The sequence below is a fragment of the Protomyctophum parallelum genome (genome assembly GCF_964188405.1).
Source record: "Protomyctophum parallelum genome assembly, chromosome: 14".
In the NCBI taxonomy this organism is placed as follows: Eukaryota; Metazoa; Chordata; class Actinopteri; order Myctophiformes; family Myctophidae; genus Protomyctophum; species Protomyctophum parallelum.
This window is the reverse complement of record NC_139709.1, coordinates 16,644,326-16,658,451: the sequence shown is the minus strand read 5'-3', so window position 1 is coordinate 16,658,451 and position 14,126 is coordinate 16,644,326. Positions and strand designations below refer to the sequence as shown.

General features: G+C 46.2%; 1 protein-coding gene across 10 annotated transcripts in view; it reads left to right on the top strand.

The window, feature by feature from the left end:
* Positions 1–14,126, top strand: part of LOC310870755 (receptor-type tyrosine-protein phosphatase mu) — a 255,299-nt gene that overhangs the window by 188,164 nt on the left and 53,009 nt on the right. For 3 of the 10 annotated variants that reach the window (XM_083782048.1, XM_083782045.1, XM_083782040.1), the window contains 3 exons: positions 2,186–2,266; positions 4,729–4,758; positions 11,047–11,258. In XM_083782048.1, the coding sequence (XP_083638174.1) occupies positions 2,186–2,266; positions 4,729–4,758; positions 11,047–11,258 (323 nt within the window). The remainder of the gene's footprint in view (positions 1–2,185; positions 2,267–4,728; positions 4,759–11,046; positions 11,259–14,126) is intronic. The other 7 variants (XM_083782049.1, XM_083782042.1, XM_083782041.1 and 4 more) reach the window with 5 other exon arrangements.

Genomic DNA, 14,126 nt, shown 5'->3' with positions numbered 1-14,126 from the left:
CACTCCTTTTGAATCCTGTTTCATCATCCTCCATGTTTTAAAGGCCTATCTGTCCTGGCCAATTTGTGAGAGAAGAGAGAGAGGGTCGCCAAGGCCTCTTCTTCATGAACAGACAATCACTTTGAATTGATAATTCAAGAAAAAGTTTGCCACAGTACGTACATCGCGAGTTGTACCATTGCCAAGTTTATGTTTCCACACGCACAGTCGCACACACAATGTTACAGATGAATGAGCTCTACAGCATGCAGTAGGAGAGCCGGATAATATATAAATAGTGCTCGGGGGTGCCTACTGCCTTGTGCCACAAACAGACCACAAACAGACCATATGTTCCTTGTGAGCACAAGGACCAAAAGTCTAATCTGATCTCCGTCTTGTCTCATATGTTTCTCCTCTCTCAGCCCGTGGTGTCCTGTCTCACTAGACTAGACTCTCCTATCTGAAATAAATTAAAATAATTGTGCTCCTTGTTTCATTGTAGAAAGAAAATACCAAACGAGTGTAAAAGACTTCTGCTGTAGCTCAGGTTGACATAAAGAATAAGATGTTAACCTTAGTTTCTATAAAGTATAGAGTGTAGCCTGGCACCCACAGCCAAGAAGGCAGTCTGCTCTCATGCTCTCATATGGCTCCTCGTTTCATATTTTGTACACTGGACGTACACAAACAAACCTTTACAGATAATTTCAAACATTGTTGCCTGAAACTGCGGGCATAAGTAACTTCCTGTTGTTTATCTTGTCACTGTCAATTTGTCATTTTCACATCTCTCTGTAACTCCCCCTACAATGCTCTGGCACCAGGGAGGCGCGCCTCACATTTTGAAAACCCTTAAAACAAACTAAAGTTCTTCCCAAACAAACTGTAGATTATTCGACTAAACCTGGAAGTACATGGAACTCCAACATTGTAAACTTTCTTAAAGGCTTGCCCATAATCTTAACAAAGTTTAATTACACATTCTCTTCTTCCGCGGGAGATTTGCCAACAACCCCTGAAGGGTTTGTTCTACCTCTTCTGCGGTTTCCTTTTCTATGCTTCCACATGTTTCCGTAATAGATTTTTGCTCGAAAAGGGCTAAACTAAATTTTACATCAGCTAAACCAATTTGTTAACAGCAAGCTGTTTCCAATTTATAAAGCTAACCACAGTTATGTGAAAACATTTCTAAATAGCCCAAAAGGAGTCTTGAGCAACAATGCTATGCCTGGCCACTAGGGTTATCATTACACATTACACAATGCTCTTCAGAGAAGTCAGATGTCGGTTTATGAACTCAGCTCCATTGTATTTCCATAATGGACGAGTGCACAGAGCATGTCTCTAATCTTCATTAGCTCTATCTCAGTCTTTGTTGATGGGCAGCTTGGAAAAGTCTGCACGTAGGGGTCGACCTCTCATAATCCCAGTGAAAACTAAGAACTGCTGTTTCCACAGAGGTCTGTGTCTACCCAGGCTGCATGAGGAGGCAGGTGACAACGGTGCTGTGACCTTGGTTAACTGTCTATTAGAGTCTATTTAAACCTGGCCCTCTGTCTGCTTGTGTAAATGGCTTAAGTACATCAGCTTGTCCTTTGCCTGTTAGTATAATGTCTTACATACCTTGACCGTCCTAAACTCTGTAAGGCCTCGGTGACGGTGTAGTGTTGTTTTGTTGACTTGAAACAAAATGCACTCATGCACCATAAAATAAAAATGTGTACTTGGGCAGAGGAAAGTTAATTGACAAACAACCAACCAAATGTAGTTGAATCCATGTTCTCTCATGCTCTGGTAGGAAACCATTGTCCTCTCAGCCAGGTGCATGCATGATAGTACTACTTGAATGAGGTACTGTAGTACTGTGAAGCAGGTACATTAACCCTAGTGCTCCCCAAAAAGCAATACAATGAAACGGATACAATGAATAATTGAATCAAAGCTATGGTTATTACATTATGTTGTAAAACAATCTCAAACCCTCAACCCATAATCCTTCTGTAAGACTACAGGTCTACTACTGAGGATATACTCATTTGACCCTGGTTTGCAGTTCTTTGTTCCATACTCCATTGAGAGACCTAGTGACTGCCAAGTGGATGGATAGACACTGTACTGTGGCAGTGAATGGGCCTTTGACTCACAGTCAAGACCAGGGTGGACTATTGATGACCTTCTATTGTGTTGTTTCTTTGCAATTTAGCTGGTTCATCACCCTCTTCCTTCACGCTGCCTAAAGCCAATACGCTCAGCACATCCATTCCTACCAACGCCTTCTATCCAGGTGAGCACTGAGCACACAGCTTCAACTGTGAGCTGCCTCAAACTAATGTTTCTATTCAGCTTCAACCATGTTAATTGTCATGGGGTTTGATTTGTAAAAACAGAGTGGGGAAGGCATGCATCACTTAATGAAGGTGCTATTTTTGCTACTTTCGAATGATTTTTATTATTTATATTTTAATATAAAGAAAATACCCAGCACCGTTGTTAATCTGGTTAACATGCATTTTTAAGTAAATTGTTAAAATTGTTGACTAACATAAATAACAAACACTGTCTACATTTCCCAAAAGTAATTGAGTCAGACCAGAAGCAGGGATAAAACTACTGTAGCCCAACCGGTGATAAAACATGAATGAGAGGGAGGAATAGAAGAATCAAAAGCCCCTGAAGACCTGAGGCTGATTCTACAAATGTCTTCAAACTAATGTTTTCTGAAAAACAAATGTTCAGCTATCAGTTGTGAACAAACTTTTTCATTTGGGTTCGGATGTGGTTAAGCATACGTTATTTCAGATATGTATATCCTTACATTATTGATTCCATCTATTAGTATTGTTGATCTATTCAATTACCTTCCACAAAATAACCACCTATTTCAGTCCAGTACTAACTGTTCTTAACGGTGACATTTTGTGCAGTTTTGATGTTTTCCGTTTCATACATTCATTAAGGGACCAAGAAGACACGCAGTGACTTTGGTCACTTCTTGTTTTTGTGTTTATTTTTCTTCTCCTCCTTCTTCTTCTCCTTCCGCCAAAAATAGCTGTTCTGACTGAACCGTGCAGTCTCTTTTCGTGAAACTCGGTAATCTGGTAGAGGGCATTGCCAAACGGTGACTATGTGAAGCCCATGACCATTGGCCAAATGGTGGCGCTAAAGCACTGAAAATTGAAAATTAAGTTGAAAATGCAAACTTTGAACGTGCATATCTCATGAACCGTTTGACCGTTGGCAATGACACTTTGATACACATATTTGTCTCCTCATGCCGAACAACTTTCGTTTTCTGACTTTTGACCTCTGACCTTTAGATCACCCGCCATTTTGAATTATTTGAAAACCATTTAAAATGTATCTTCTCCCAGAATCTTTGATCAAAATGCACAAAAACGTCTACACTTGAACTTTGGACTTACGAACAAATAATTGTAACAGATTTATTTTAAGTGAAAAAGTTTTTATGAGCCAATGAAAAATTCTGTTTTGTGAAACCTCTCATGCACCTAATACGTCTACCAAATACGGTTGGTAGAGCTAATACCTATTCTGCATGATGTTACTGTATAGAATGAGTCAACTGACAGTGTCTGCTTAGCTCAGTCGGTAGAGCTCTCACCTTTGGACTACAGGGTCACTGGTTCAAATCCGGGTAGCGACAACTCAGCCTGTGATTCGTATTTGTGCATATTGTTCTCTCTCTCTCTCTCTCTCTCTCTCTCTCTCTCTCTCTCTCTCTCTCTCTCTCTCTCTCTCTCTCTCTCTCTCCACCACCCCTCTCTCTCTCTCTCTCCACCCCCCTCTCTCTCTCTCTCTCTCCACCCCCCCGCCTCTCTATCACTAGGACATGACATCACAATAATAGAGATACTAGTAACTGTAATAGTGTAGTAGTGTAATAGTAGTGTAATAGTGTAATAAGTGTAAAAGTATTGCAATAGTGTAATAGTGAAATAGTGTATTACGTCTACATTTGTAATAGTGTAATAAGTGCATTTAGTGTAATATTAGTGTAATAGTGTAATATAAGTGTAATAGTGTAATATTGTAATAAGTCTAATAGTGTAATAGTGTAATAGTAGTGTAATAGTGTAATAAGTGTAATAGTGTAATAGTGTAATAAGTGTAATAGTGTAATAAGTGCAATAGTGTAATAAGTGTAATAGTAGTGTAATAGTGTAATAAGTGTAATAGTATAATAAGTGTAATAGTGCAATAGTGTAATAGTGGTGTAATAGTGTAATAAGTGTATTCTGTCTTCTCTCTCTCTCCACCCCCCTCTCTCTCTGTCTCTCTCTCCACCCCCCTCTCTCTCTGTCTCTCTCTCTCCACCCCCCTCTCTCTCTCTCCCTCTCCTTGGTCCCGCCTTATTGCTGCTTGCAGCTATATTTCATTTTGTTTCTATGATTGAATGTATGATTGATCAAGCCTTTGAACGTCTAGACAGTTTTTTTGCAAAGGGAAAATGAATGATTAAGATTTATTTCTGTTGTTTTATCTCTGCTATTCAGTGACATTTTTGGTTAATTGTTTTTTTTTATTCAATGTTGTTTTGTATGAGATGACCCTCTGGCCTGACCTTTTGAGGCAGGACAGAAAGTACTAACCCGTTGCTTTGTAGTTTGTACTGTTGTGCTCATGTGCTGTCTCATTTGATAAGGTGAACTTTTACTCTGTTTCTTTTATTTATTGCGACTCTCTTTCCTCCTCCAACCTCTGCACTTGTTGTGGGGATATCTAAAGCAGATCCCTTTGTGCCAACCGCTATTTTAGGTGAGAAACAACTCCGTTTCTATTTTTCCCCCCATTGCTGTTGATGATTTATTCTGTTTCAGCGCTCTAGAAAACATGCACATGTGTGTATATATTTCACCAGACGGTAATTTAAGTGCTTATTATGAGGACAAACGAACACAGACTGCTTCCCATTTTTGGTTTGATTGGCTCTTTTTGTTTAGTTTTACTGAAGACGGCTTCCTCACCTTCATACCTGCCTGCTGCTTCTCCTCTTCCTCCTTCTCCTCCCTCCCCCCTGCCCCCCCCCCCCCCCCCCCCCCCCTGTCAAAAGAAGAGGCTTTTCCCCGGGCTGAGGCTGGCTTCACTCCATCCCATCCGCATTGCGTGTCGTGCGTGTGATGTCACATTATGTGTTTGACCTCTCATATGCATGGACAGACATGTGGACTGGATGTGGTGGGGGGAGTGTCTAGTGGGGGTGGTGGGGGTGGTGGGGGCAGCTCGCCCCGTCTCCATACATGCTTTAAAGTCAGCAAAGACGAATCAACCAACAGCAAACAGTGAGGGAGAGAGAGAAAGGGGGAGAGAGGGAGGGAGGGAGGATGGGGAGAGAGCGATGGATGGATGGATGGATAGAAAACGCTCTCTCAAGTCCCACTCTCCCAGATTATTCCGAAATGATGGGATGGGTTCATTCAGTGTTTACACGTAAAGTCTGGCTTTAGCTGTGCTGCCCCCCTCTCCTAGCCACCACTCTCCCACCCCACCTTCCTACCTCCCCCTTCCCACTACACATTTAACCCCCCCACCCTCCCACCCCCTCCAAAAATAACAACCTTTTCTATTATTCTTTTTAATGTCTCTCTCTCAACCTATTCCTTCGGCTATAACTGCTAGTGACCTACTTGTTTTGGTTTTTTTGTTGTGTTATTTTTTTCTTCTTTCTTTTTTTTTAGTTTTACCCCCTAACACAGTGTTTATCCATCCTGTTCGGTGATAAAATAGAATAATGAAGAGCATTTTGTTTCTGCCTTAATTACTTACTGGCCTTTTGTTATGCAGAAGCAACACAAAAGTACTAGCTCGTGTGCAAGACACCCAGGAACACATCTCGCTAATAATTGGGACTCGCTAATAAGTGGGACTCGAGGCCATGGAGAAACACGCAGCGTAAACAACAACGAGTGAGCGTCACAAAAATGCCCAGCGACAGTATTTCTCAGCATGCGATTCCCTATTAAGTAGTTATTCTTTCTTTCTTTCCTTTCCTTCATTGTGAGTGCAACATTAGGCGGCTTTCATCATCACCTTCTGTGACAGCTGCTTGTGTTAGTTCCAGATGTAATGAAGCGCAGAACAATTAACGCGAGCATTAAGGCAGCCGGAAAAGGTTAGGTGCTTTCATTTGTGACATATTTTAGTCACAGCAATGGTTGTCTCGTCAGTCTGAGGCAAACAATCACAACTGATTACCAGACTGGAATCGGAATACGACAACATGCTTATTTTGTCCCTCCTCCTTTTATATACAGTATTGTATATTATTATTATTATTATTGTTGTTTCAGAAGAACGGGTGTCGCCGCTTTGCACGCAAATTGATTGAATGATTATGTCACATGTAGTGATGTATTGTAAGCTTGTAGATTGGCTATTTTTGGCAAAGATATTATTTTAGAGGGAAGAACAGAGGGAACCTATCAGACTCCAGTCAAATAAGTATATAGTGGTCAACGGTTTTGGTTCCAAATTTGGTCGGCACCCGTACCATCGTTTAACTCCCTCCCTTCGAAAACCCGTGACTTTATTGTATTCTTTATTTGTCCCTTTCCCTTTGTCTTGCACTGTTGAAATTGCCCCCATCCATCCAGTCAACATGGCCCTGTCCCCTCTGTCCCCACCCGACCAAGGCTTCCTACCGAGACACTCTGCAGTTAGAAAAGGCATGTGATCTTGCCCTGTAGCCTAGTTCTCTAAACCACTCTGCTGTAACAAGGTTCTCGTTGCTGTTATTGTTGCTTATCCCCTCTCTCCTCTCTTCTTCTCCTCCTCCTCCTCCTCTTCTCTCTCTCTCTCTCTCTCTCTCTCTCTCTCTCTCTCTCTCTTTCCCTCTCTTCACATACTTATCCTCTAATGTCTCTGCTATCTAAAAAGTGCCCATTAATGGTAAGTCTCTCCCCCTGAGTGGGCCCTGGGTTTGGGTGGTGGTGGGGGGGAGGAAGGTTGTTTTTGTGTGAGGCCATGCTCCTGACATGGTTTGCATGGCCCAGTGGACATCTCATCACCACCACCCTCCATGCCGTGCCCCATGCACCCAAAGCCATTAGCTTTAGCATGATCACATGTGTACACATATGCACCCAGACACACACACACACGGTAACCCGCCCCTTTTCCATCGCAGCATCACCCCACGCATTCTCTCTGACTCTCTCTATCTAGCCTCTTCCTCTCTCTGTCCTCCGATCTCCGCTTACCCCCTACCAAGTTGAGTTTTAGACCCACCCCCACCCCAGCCCTTTGATTCAAATATAAATTCATTAACAGCGGACGTTGGGGGGGGGGGGGGGGGGGGGGGGGAGCGGGGAGCGGAGGGGGAGAAGGGCGAGGGAAGGAGGAGGGGGGGGGGGGGGGGTGTTATGAGTCCACGCTGTGTCTGTGTGATGCTTCAGATGATGCCTGCTGTGACATGCTCACTGTGGCCCACCGCTGCCCGCCCCTCGCCCCCCCCCCCACCACCCCACTGCCCCCACCCCCTCTCACATCCTCTTCCTCTTGCTGCTCTTCCTCCATGTTTCTGGACACCCGCCATCATGTGTTTTGGTGCCCCCCCCCCCCCCACCCCCACAGTACCTGTGCCTCATCTCTGCTACTGACTGGATGACAGTATGAGAGAGCTGGAACTGACTGTGTTTTCACTGTTTATTATTTACTCAGTATGACACCGGCATATCGTTGCTGTCGCTCAGAAACCTCTTATCTCCATATTCTAACTTTTTTTGTTTTTTTGTAAATTAACGCCCTACTTGATCATACTATACAGCATCACACAAAAGCATAAAACGTAGCAGATCTGCAAGAGATTGTAGATCTTCTACTTTTATTGCGATTTTTTTATAGCAATAACAGTTTTGGACGTATGGGGTTTCCACCTGACAGAAACGATATTATGTATCACCTCACACAGTCAAACCCGGGGTGTTCTTTTAAACTCATAGAGATGGTGGACCCTTTAAGGGACCATACGGACCCATATTTTACACCCCGGCTTTTACTGTGTTACTAAAAACAACCAATAGAACAGTAAACCTGTTTAACAGCATCTTCATTTTGTGAGCACTTTCTCTATATACCATTTATCACGGTCGCACGCACGCACGCGCACACACACACACACACACACACACACACACACACACACACACACACACACACACACACACACACACACCTCACTCCTTACCGGTTACCGCTCATAGTGCAATTTTATTTCACCCTTAGCTAGGTTTTCCGTCAGCTTGTACCATTTGTCACAGTTCCAAGTAAGATTAGAAGACGGACTTCCCTACTGTTTACAAACTTTTAAACTAGCAGTTGTAAACAAGAAATGAATGAATATTGAATGAGCAACTGGCATGGCCTATTTCTCACCTAAGATGTTATATCAGATGTTAGAACAGAGAGTGTTTCCAGACAAATTGCCATCGTTCGTTTAGTAATATGCTACACAGAGGGGTTGCGAACGTTGCTATGACGACCAGCAGAACCATCAGACTGAAGGGTTACTACTTGGAGTGAAAAACCCAAGTACCCGGTAGCAAAAGTCAAGAGCCAGTGCTGTGGAGTGTGAAAGAGACATAGGAAAGTCTGCAAGACGCTAGTGGTCTGCTGCAGTACTATGACACATTCTCTACTAGTGGTCTGCTGCAGTACTATGACACATTCTCTATAGGAAAGTCTGCAAGACGCTAGTGGTCTGCTGCAGTACTACGACACATTCTCTACTAGTGGTCTGCTGCAGTACTACGACACATTCTCTACTAGTGGTCTGCTGCAGTACTACGACACATTCTCTACTAGTGGTCTGCTGCAGTACTACGACACATTCTCTACTAGTGGTCTGCTGCAGTACTACGACACATTCTCTATAGGAAAGTCTGCAAGACGCTAGTGGTCTGCTGCAGTACTACGACACATTCTCTACTAGTGGTCTGCTGCAGTACTATGACACATTCTCTATAGGAAAGTCTGCAAGACGCTAGTGGTCTGCTGCAGTACTACGACACATTCTCTACTAGTGGTCTGCTGCAGTACTACGACACATTCTCTACTAGTGGTCTGCTGCAGTACTATGACACATTCTCTATAGGAAAGTCTGCAAGACGCTAGTGGTCTGCTGCAGTACTACGACACATTCTCTACTAGTGGTCTGCTGCAGTACTATGACACATTCTCTACTAGTGGTCTGCTGCAGTACTACGACACATTCTCTATAGGAAAGTCTGCAAGACGCTAGTGGTCTGCTGCAGTACTACGACACATTCTCTACTAGTGGTCTGCTGCAGTACTATGACACATTCTCTACTAGTGGTCTGCTGCAGTACTACGACACATTCTCTATAGGAAAGTCTGCAAGACGCTAGTGGTCTGCTGCAGTACTACGACACATTCTCTACTAGTGGTCTGCTGCAGTACTATGACACATTCTCTATAGGAAAGTCTGCAAGACGCTAGTGGTCTGCTGCAGTACTATGACACATTCTCTAGCCACGCACGCACGCACGCACGCACGCACGCACGCACGCACGCACGCATGCATGCACGCCAGTGGTGGAAATTAACTAAGTACATTTACTTAAGTACTGTACCTAAGTACAATTTGAGGTACTTTATAGATTTTGATTATTATTACAAATATACATTACCCACTTCAGCCCTGTATACATTTCGGCCCTTTGAAAATAGCCAATCTTCTAATTTCAAAAGATTTGTATACATTTGAAAACTTGAAATGGGACATTCTGCACAATGAGTACTTTTACTTTTGGTACTGAGTATATTCATGCAAATTTACTTTTGTACTTTCACTCAAGTACATTTTGAATTCTGCACTGACACCGCGCGCACGCACGCACACACACACACACTCTCTCACACACACAGACACACACACACACACACACACACACACACACACGCACACATTGCGACAGATGGACCTAAACCTTCCCACCACATTTTTTATCATCCACTTACTCGATGATGTGGTGTTGTTGTGGCCATCCATAATACAAACAGATTACCAGCAGAGTTGTTCTGTGCCGTGGCTCAGTCTGTTCGGGTGACATAATGCTTCACACCATGCGAGGAAACACATGCCATCTGTTAATGTAAAGTTGTGACCAACCGCAAAAAGTGACGAACGGGGTGGAACTCAAATATGAGCAAAATGCCATTTAAGTAGAGCCGAATCCCGCAAATGGTGTGACGACGCACGAGTGGCAACGCTCCCCCAAAAGTGATGGCCGGCCCGTCACTCCATTCTCGTCCGATTTCCAGCACGGATAGACGTATATAATTGAGGTGCCAAAATACATTAAGATGGTCGTCAAACAAACTTGTCAGGATCAATTTTTCCCGCCGCAAGCATTATGTCCCTTACATGACACACTGACACGCACTCACACACACACACACGCACGCACGCGCACACACACACACACACACACACACACACACACACACACACACACACACACACACACACACACACACACACACACACACACACATCTTATAGCCAGGGGTCATCAATGTGTCCGTACACTGAAGAAATGTGTCCGTGGCAAATCTTTCATTTTCCTTTTTACACACCAATATAATGTTCTTACGGTATTGTGATCATAAGACCCATAAGACTCAGAATATGACATTTATCTAGTAAAACACTATGGCATATTAGGAGTCCAGCTAGTACTTAGTGATCCTCAAATGTTTTATTTGCAAGGACCCCCTTAACTCTGAGAGTGTACAAATTTGAATAATTAATACTCTCAGAGTTACAGACCTGTTATGGTCATTCATCTCTTTTTGCGTTTCTGGTAATATTATTGCCCACTCATTTGTCATGTCAAAACAAATATTTTGACAAAAAAGTCCACCACACGCCAGCATGGCGATGACCCCTGCATGCTTATAGCACTGCATTGATGAATCATACCTGTTACCTGAAAGTTCCTGTGCATTAATGCTGATCTGCTCCCCCGTCCCCCCCATCCCCTCCGTCCCCCCCGTCCTCATGTGCTTGTGTCCCACCCCAAAAAGCAGACGAAAGCCAGACCAACATGAGCAGCGTCAGCGACACCAGCAGCCTGGTGCAGTCGCACACGTCGCACTCACTGAGGAAGCGCGTGGAGGCCGTGGACGTGCCCTACCAGACGGGTCAGCTGCACCCGGCCATCCGTGTGGCAGACCTGCTCCAGCACATCACCCAGATGAAGTGCTCAGAGGGCTACGGCTTCAAGGAGGAGTACGAGGTAACGGAAGACCACCCCACGCATGCACACACACACACACACACACACAACACACACACACACACACACACGCACGCACGCACACACACACACACACACACACACACAATCACCCTGCCTGCAGCTCGCCTCCTCTTTCTCGCGCCCGCCCACCAACCACCCGTTGCCGCATAGCCTGCCGCTCGTCCCCCCCCCGTCCCCCCCCCTCGTCCCCCCGTCCCCCACCCACTGTACGGTACAGGTTGGGAAGAACACAAATAAAGCCTGGCTACAGATCTGCAAACTGCTCTAGTATACGAGGACACGCATGCTCTCCACATTGGAAACATTTCAGTCCAAAACTACACTTCATCTGTGATTCTGTGTGTGTGTCTCTCTCCCTCTCTCTTTCTCTGTCTCTCTGTCTCTCTTAAATCTCTATCCATCATGTCTTGCTGTCCCTCACTTGCTGTATATTTCTTTGTTTTCACCTCTCTCTATGTGAAGTGTAAAGTAAAGCAAGTACATTTACTCAAGTACTGTTGTCCTTAAGTAGCCTACAATTTTGAGTTTTTTATTGTGGTAATTTTTTTTACAAATTGTCTCTACGATATTGTCAGGGAGGTGTCTGTATCATTTACGACAGTCAGTCAGTCATATTTGATACAGTCTGTTTCTAGCGAAAATGTAACTAATTCGCCAAACCTGTGGACTTAGCGCTCTCTAGCGGCATTGATGTCAGACTTCGGTGCTCTATTGTGATTTTTTTATTTTTAAAAACATTTTATACATTTGAGCTGTCCCTATAGTTTTCTGCGTGCATCTTTGTCTTCCTCTGTCTCTCTGGACCCCCCCCCCCCCCCCCCCCCCTCTGTCTCTCTGGACCCCCCCACTGTCTCTCTGCCCCCCCCCCTCCCCTCTGTCTCTCTGGAACCCCCCCCCCCTCTGTCTCTCTGGACCCCCCCCCCCCCCCCCTGTCTCTCTGGACCCCCCCCCCCCCCCTCTGTCTCTCTGGACTCCCCCCTCTGTCTCTCTGGATGCCCCCCTCTGTCTCTCTGGACCCCCCCCTCTGTCTCTCTGGACTCCCCCCTCTGTCTCTCTGGATGCCCCCCTCTGTCTCTCTGGACCCCCCCCCCCCCCCCCTCTGTCTCTCTGGACTCCCCCCTCTGTCTCTCTGGATGCCCCCCTCTGTCTCTCTGGACCCCCCCCTCTGTCTCTCTGGACTCCCCCCTCTGTCTCTCTGGATGCCCCCCTCTGTCTCTCTGGACCCCCCCCCCCCCCCCCTCTGTCTCTCTGGACTCCCCCCTCTGTCTCTCTGGATGCCCCCTCTGTCTCTCTGGATGCCCCCCTCTGTCTCTCTGGACCCCCCCCCCCCCCCCCCCCTCTGTCTCTCTGGATGCCCCCCTCTGTCTCTCTGGACCCCCCCCCCCCCCCTCTGTCTCTCTGGATGCCCCCCCCCTGTCTCTCTCGCCCTGCTTGGTTCAGCACTGCAGAACTTTTCTGTTCTTTCCCAGATGCACTTTTATGATGAATTGTTAATGTACCCCGTCCATCTCACTGTGTTTATGCCATGATACGTTTTTCTTCATCTCGTCCTTGTTGTTGTTCATAGCAATTGTGCATTTGCTGTTTTGTGCGTGCGTGTGTGTTTTGTGCGTGGGTGCACGTTTTGTACGTGTGTGTGTGTGTGTGTGTGTGTGTGTGTGTGTGTGTGGTGTGGTCCTCCCTCGGTGATGTACTGTGTTAAGCATACAGTGGGGCCATATGCTGACGTTTAAATGCATCAGCTTAAAAAGTGAGCACGGAAAGACAACAACAGCAACAGCAAAAAAAAAGACAGCTAAGTGTGAGAAGCTGCGTCTGGCAGTGTGTGCTCCTGTCCCTTCCTATTTCATCAGAATCAGGTGCGATTAGGTCCATGCCGGTGCCTTCCCGCTGCTCTTAAGGAGACTGTTGTCGCACAGCGAAGCCCCCTAATCTGACACCACGGCTCTCACTGCTGACACCCAGACAAAAGAGAGTTTGACTCGGCAGAGCATCACTCTCGTTTTCTCTCATTAGGGCAAGCGGCTGGCAGGGCTTGGCTGCACTCCAACCATCCCCCTGGCCAGCCAGCCTGCCAGTCAGCCAGCCAGCCATTCAGCCAGCCAGCCAGCCTGCCATTCAGCCAGGCAGCCAGCCATTCAGCCAGCCAGCCAGCCTGCCAGCCAGCCAATCAGCCAGCCAGCCAGCCAGCCAATCAGCCAGCCAGCCTGCCAGTCAGCCAGCCAGCCAGCCAGCCAGCCAGCCAGCCAGCCTGCCAGCCTGCCAATTAGCCAGCCAGTCAGCCAGCCAGTCAACCAGCCAGTCAGCCAGCCAGCCAGCCAGCCAGCCAGCCAGTCAGCCAGTCAGCCAGCCAGCCAGCCTGCCAGCCTGCCAATCAGCCAGCCAGTCAGCCAGCCAGTCAGCCAGTCAGCCAGCCAGCCTGCCAGCCTGCCAATCAGCCAGCCAGCCAGCCTGCCAGTCACCCAGGCAGTGTGGCTGCCAGACGTCCTGTTATCCAGCGCTAGTGGTCATGGCGTTAGCCCTGGCCTGTACTACCACACTCGCCCCTGCAGCGCCATACAATCATCCCACCCAGATGTCACATTAAAACAACCTGGGACATTAAACACTACTGTGCTTCGTAAGTCCTTTTTTAAGTCCTCTCTCCTCTCTCTCATCCATTTCTCTCTCATTACCCCATCACCGTTTCCTTTGTATTGGTGCTTCCAACTCTCTGCCCAGCTCTCTTTACATATAGGCCTACATCACACTGTCTTTCCCACTTCCCCTTCCCCCTTCGCACCTCAATCCTTACGTACCCATTTGAGTGTGTGTGTGTGTGTGTGTGTGTGTGTGTGTGTGTGT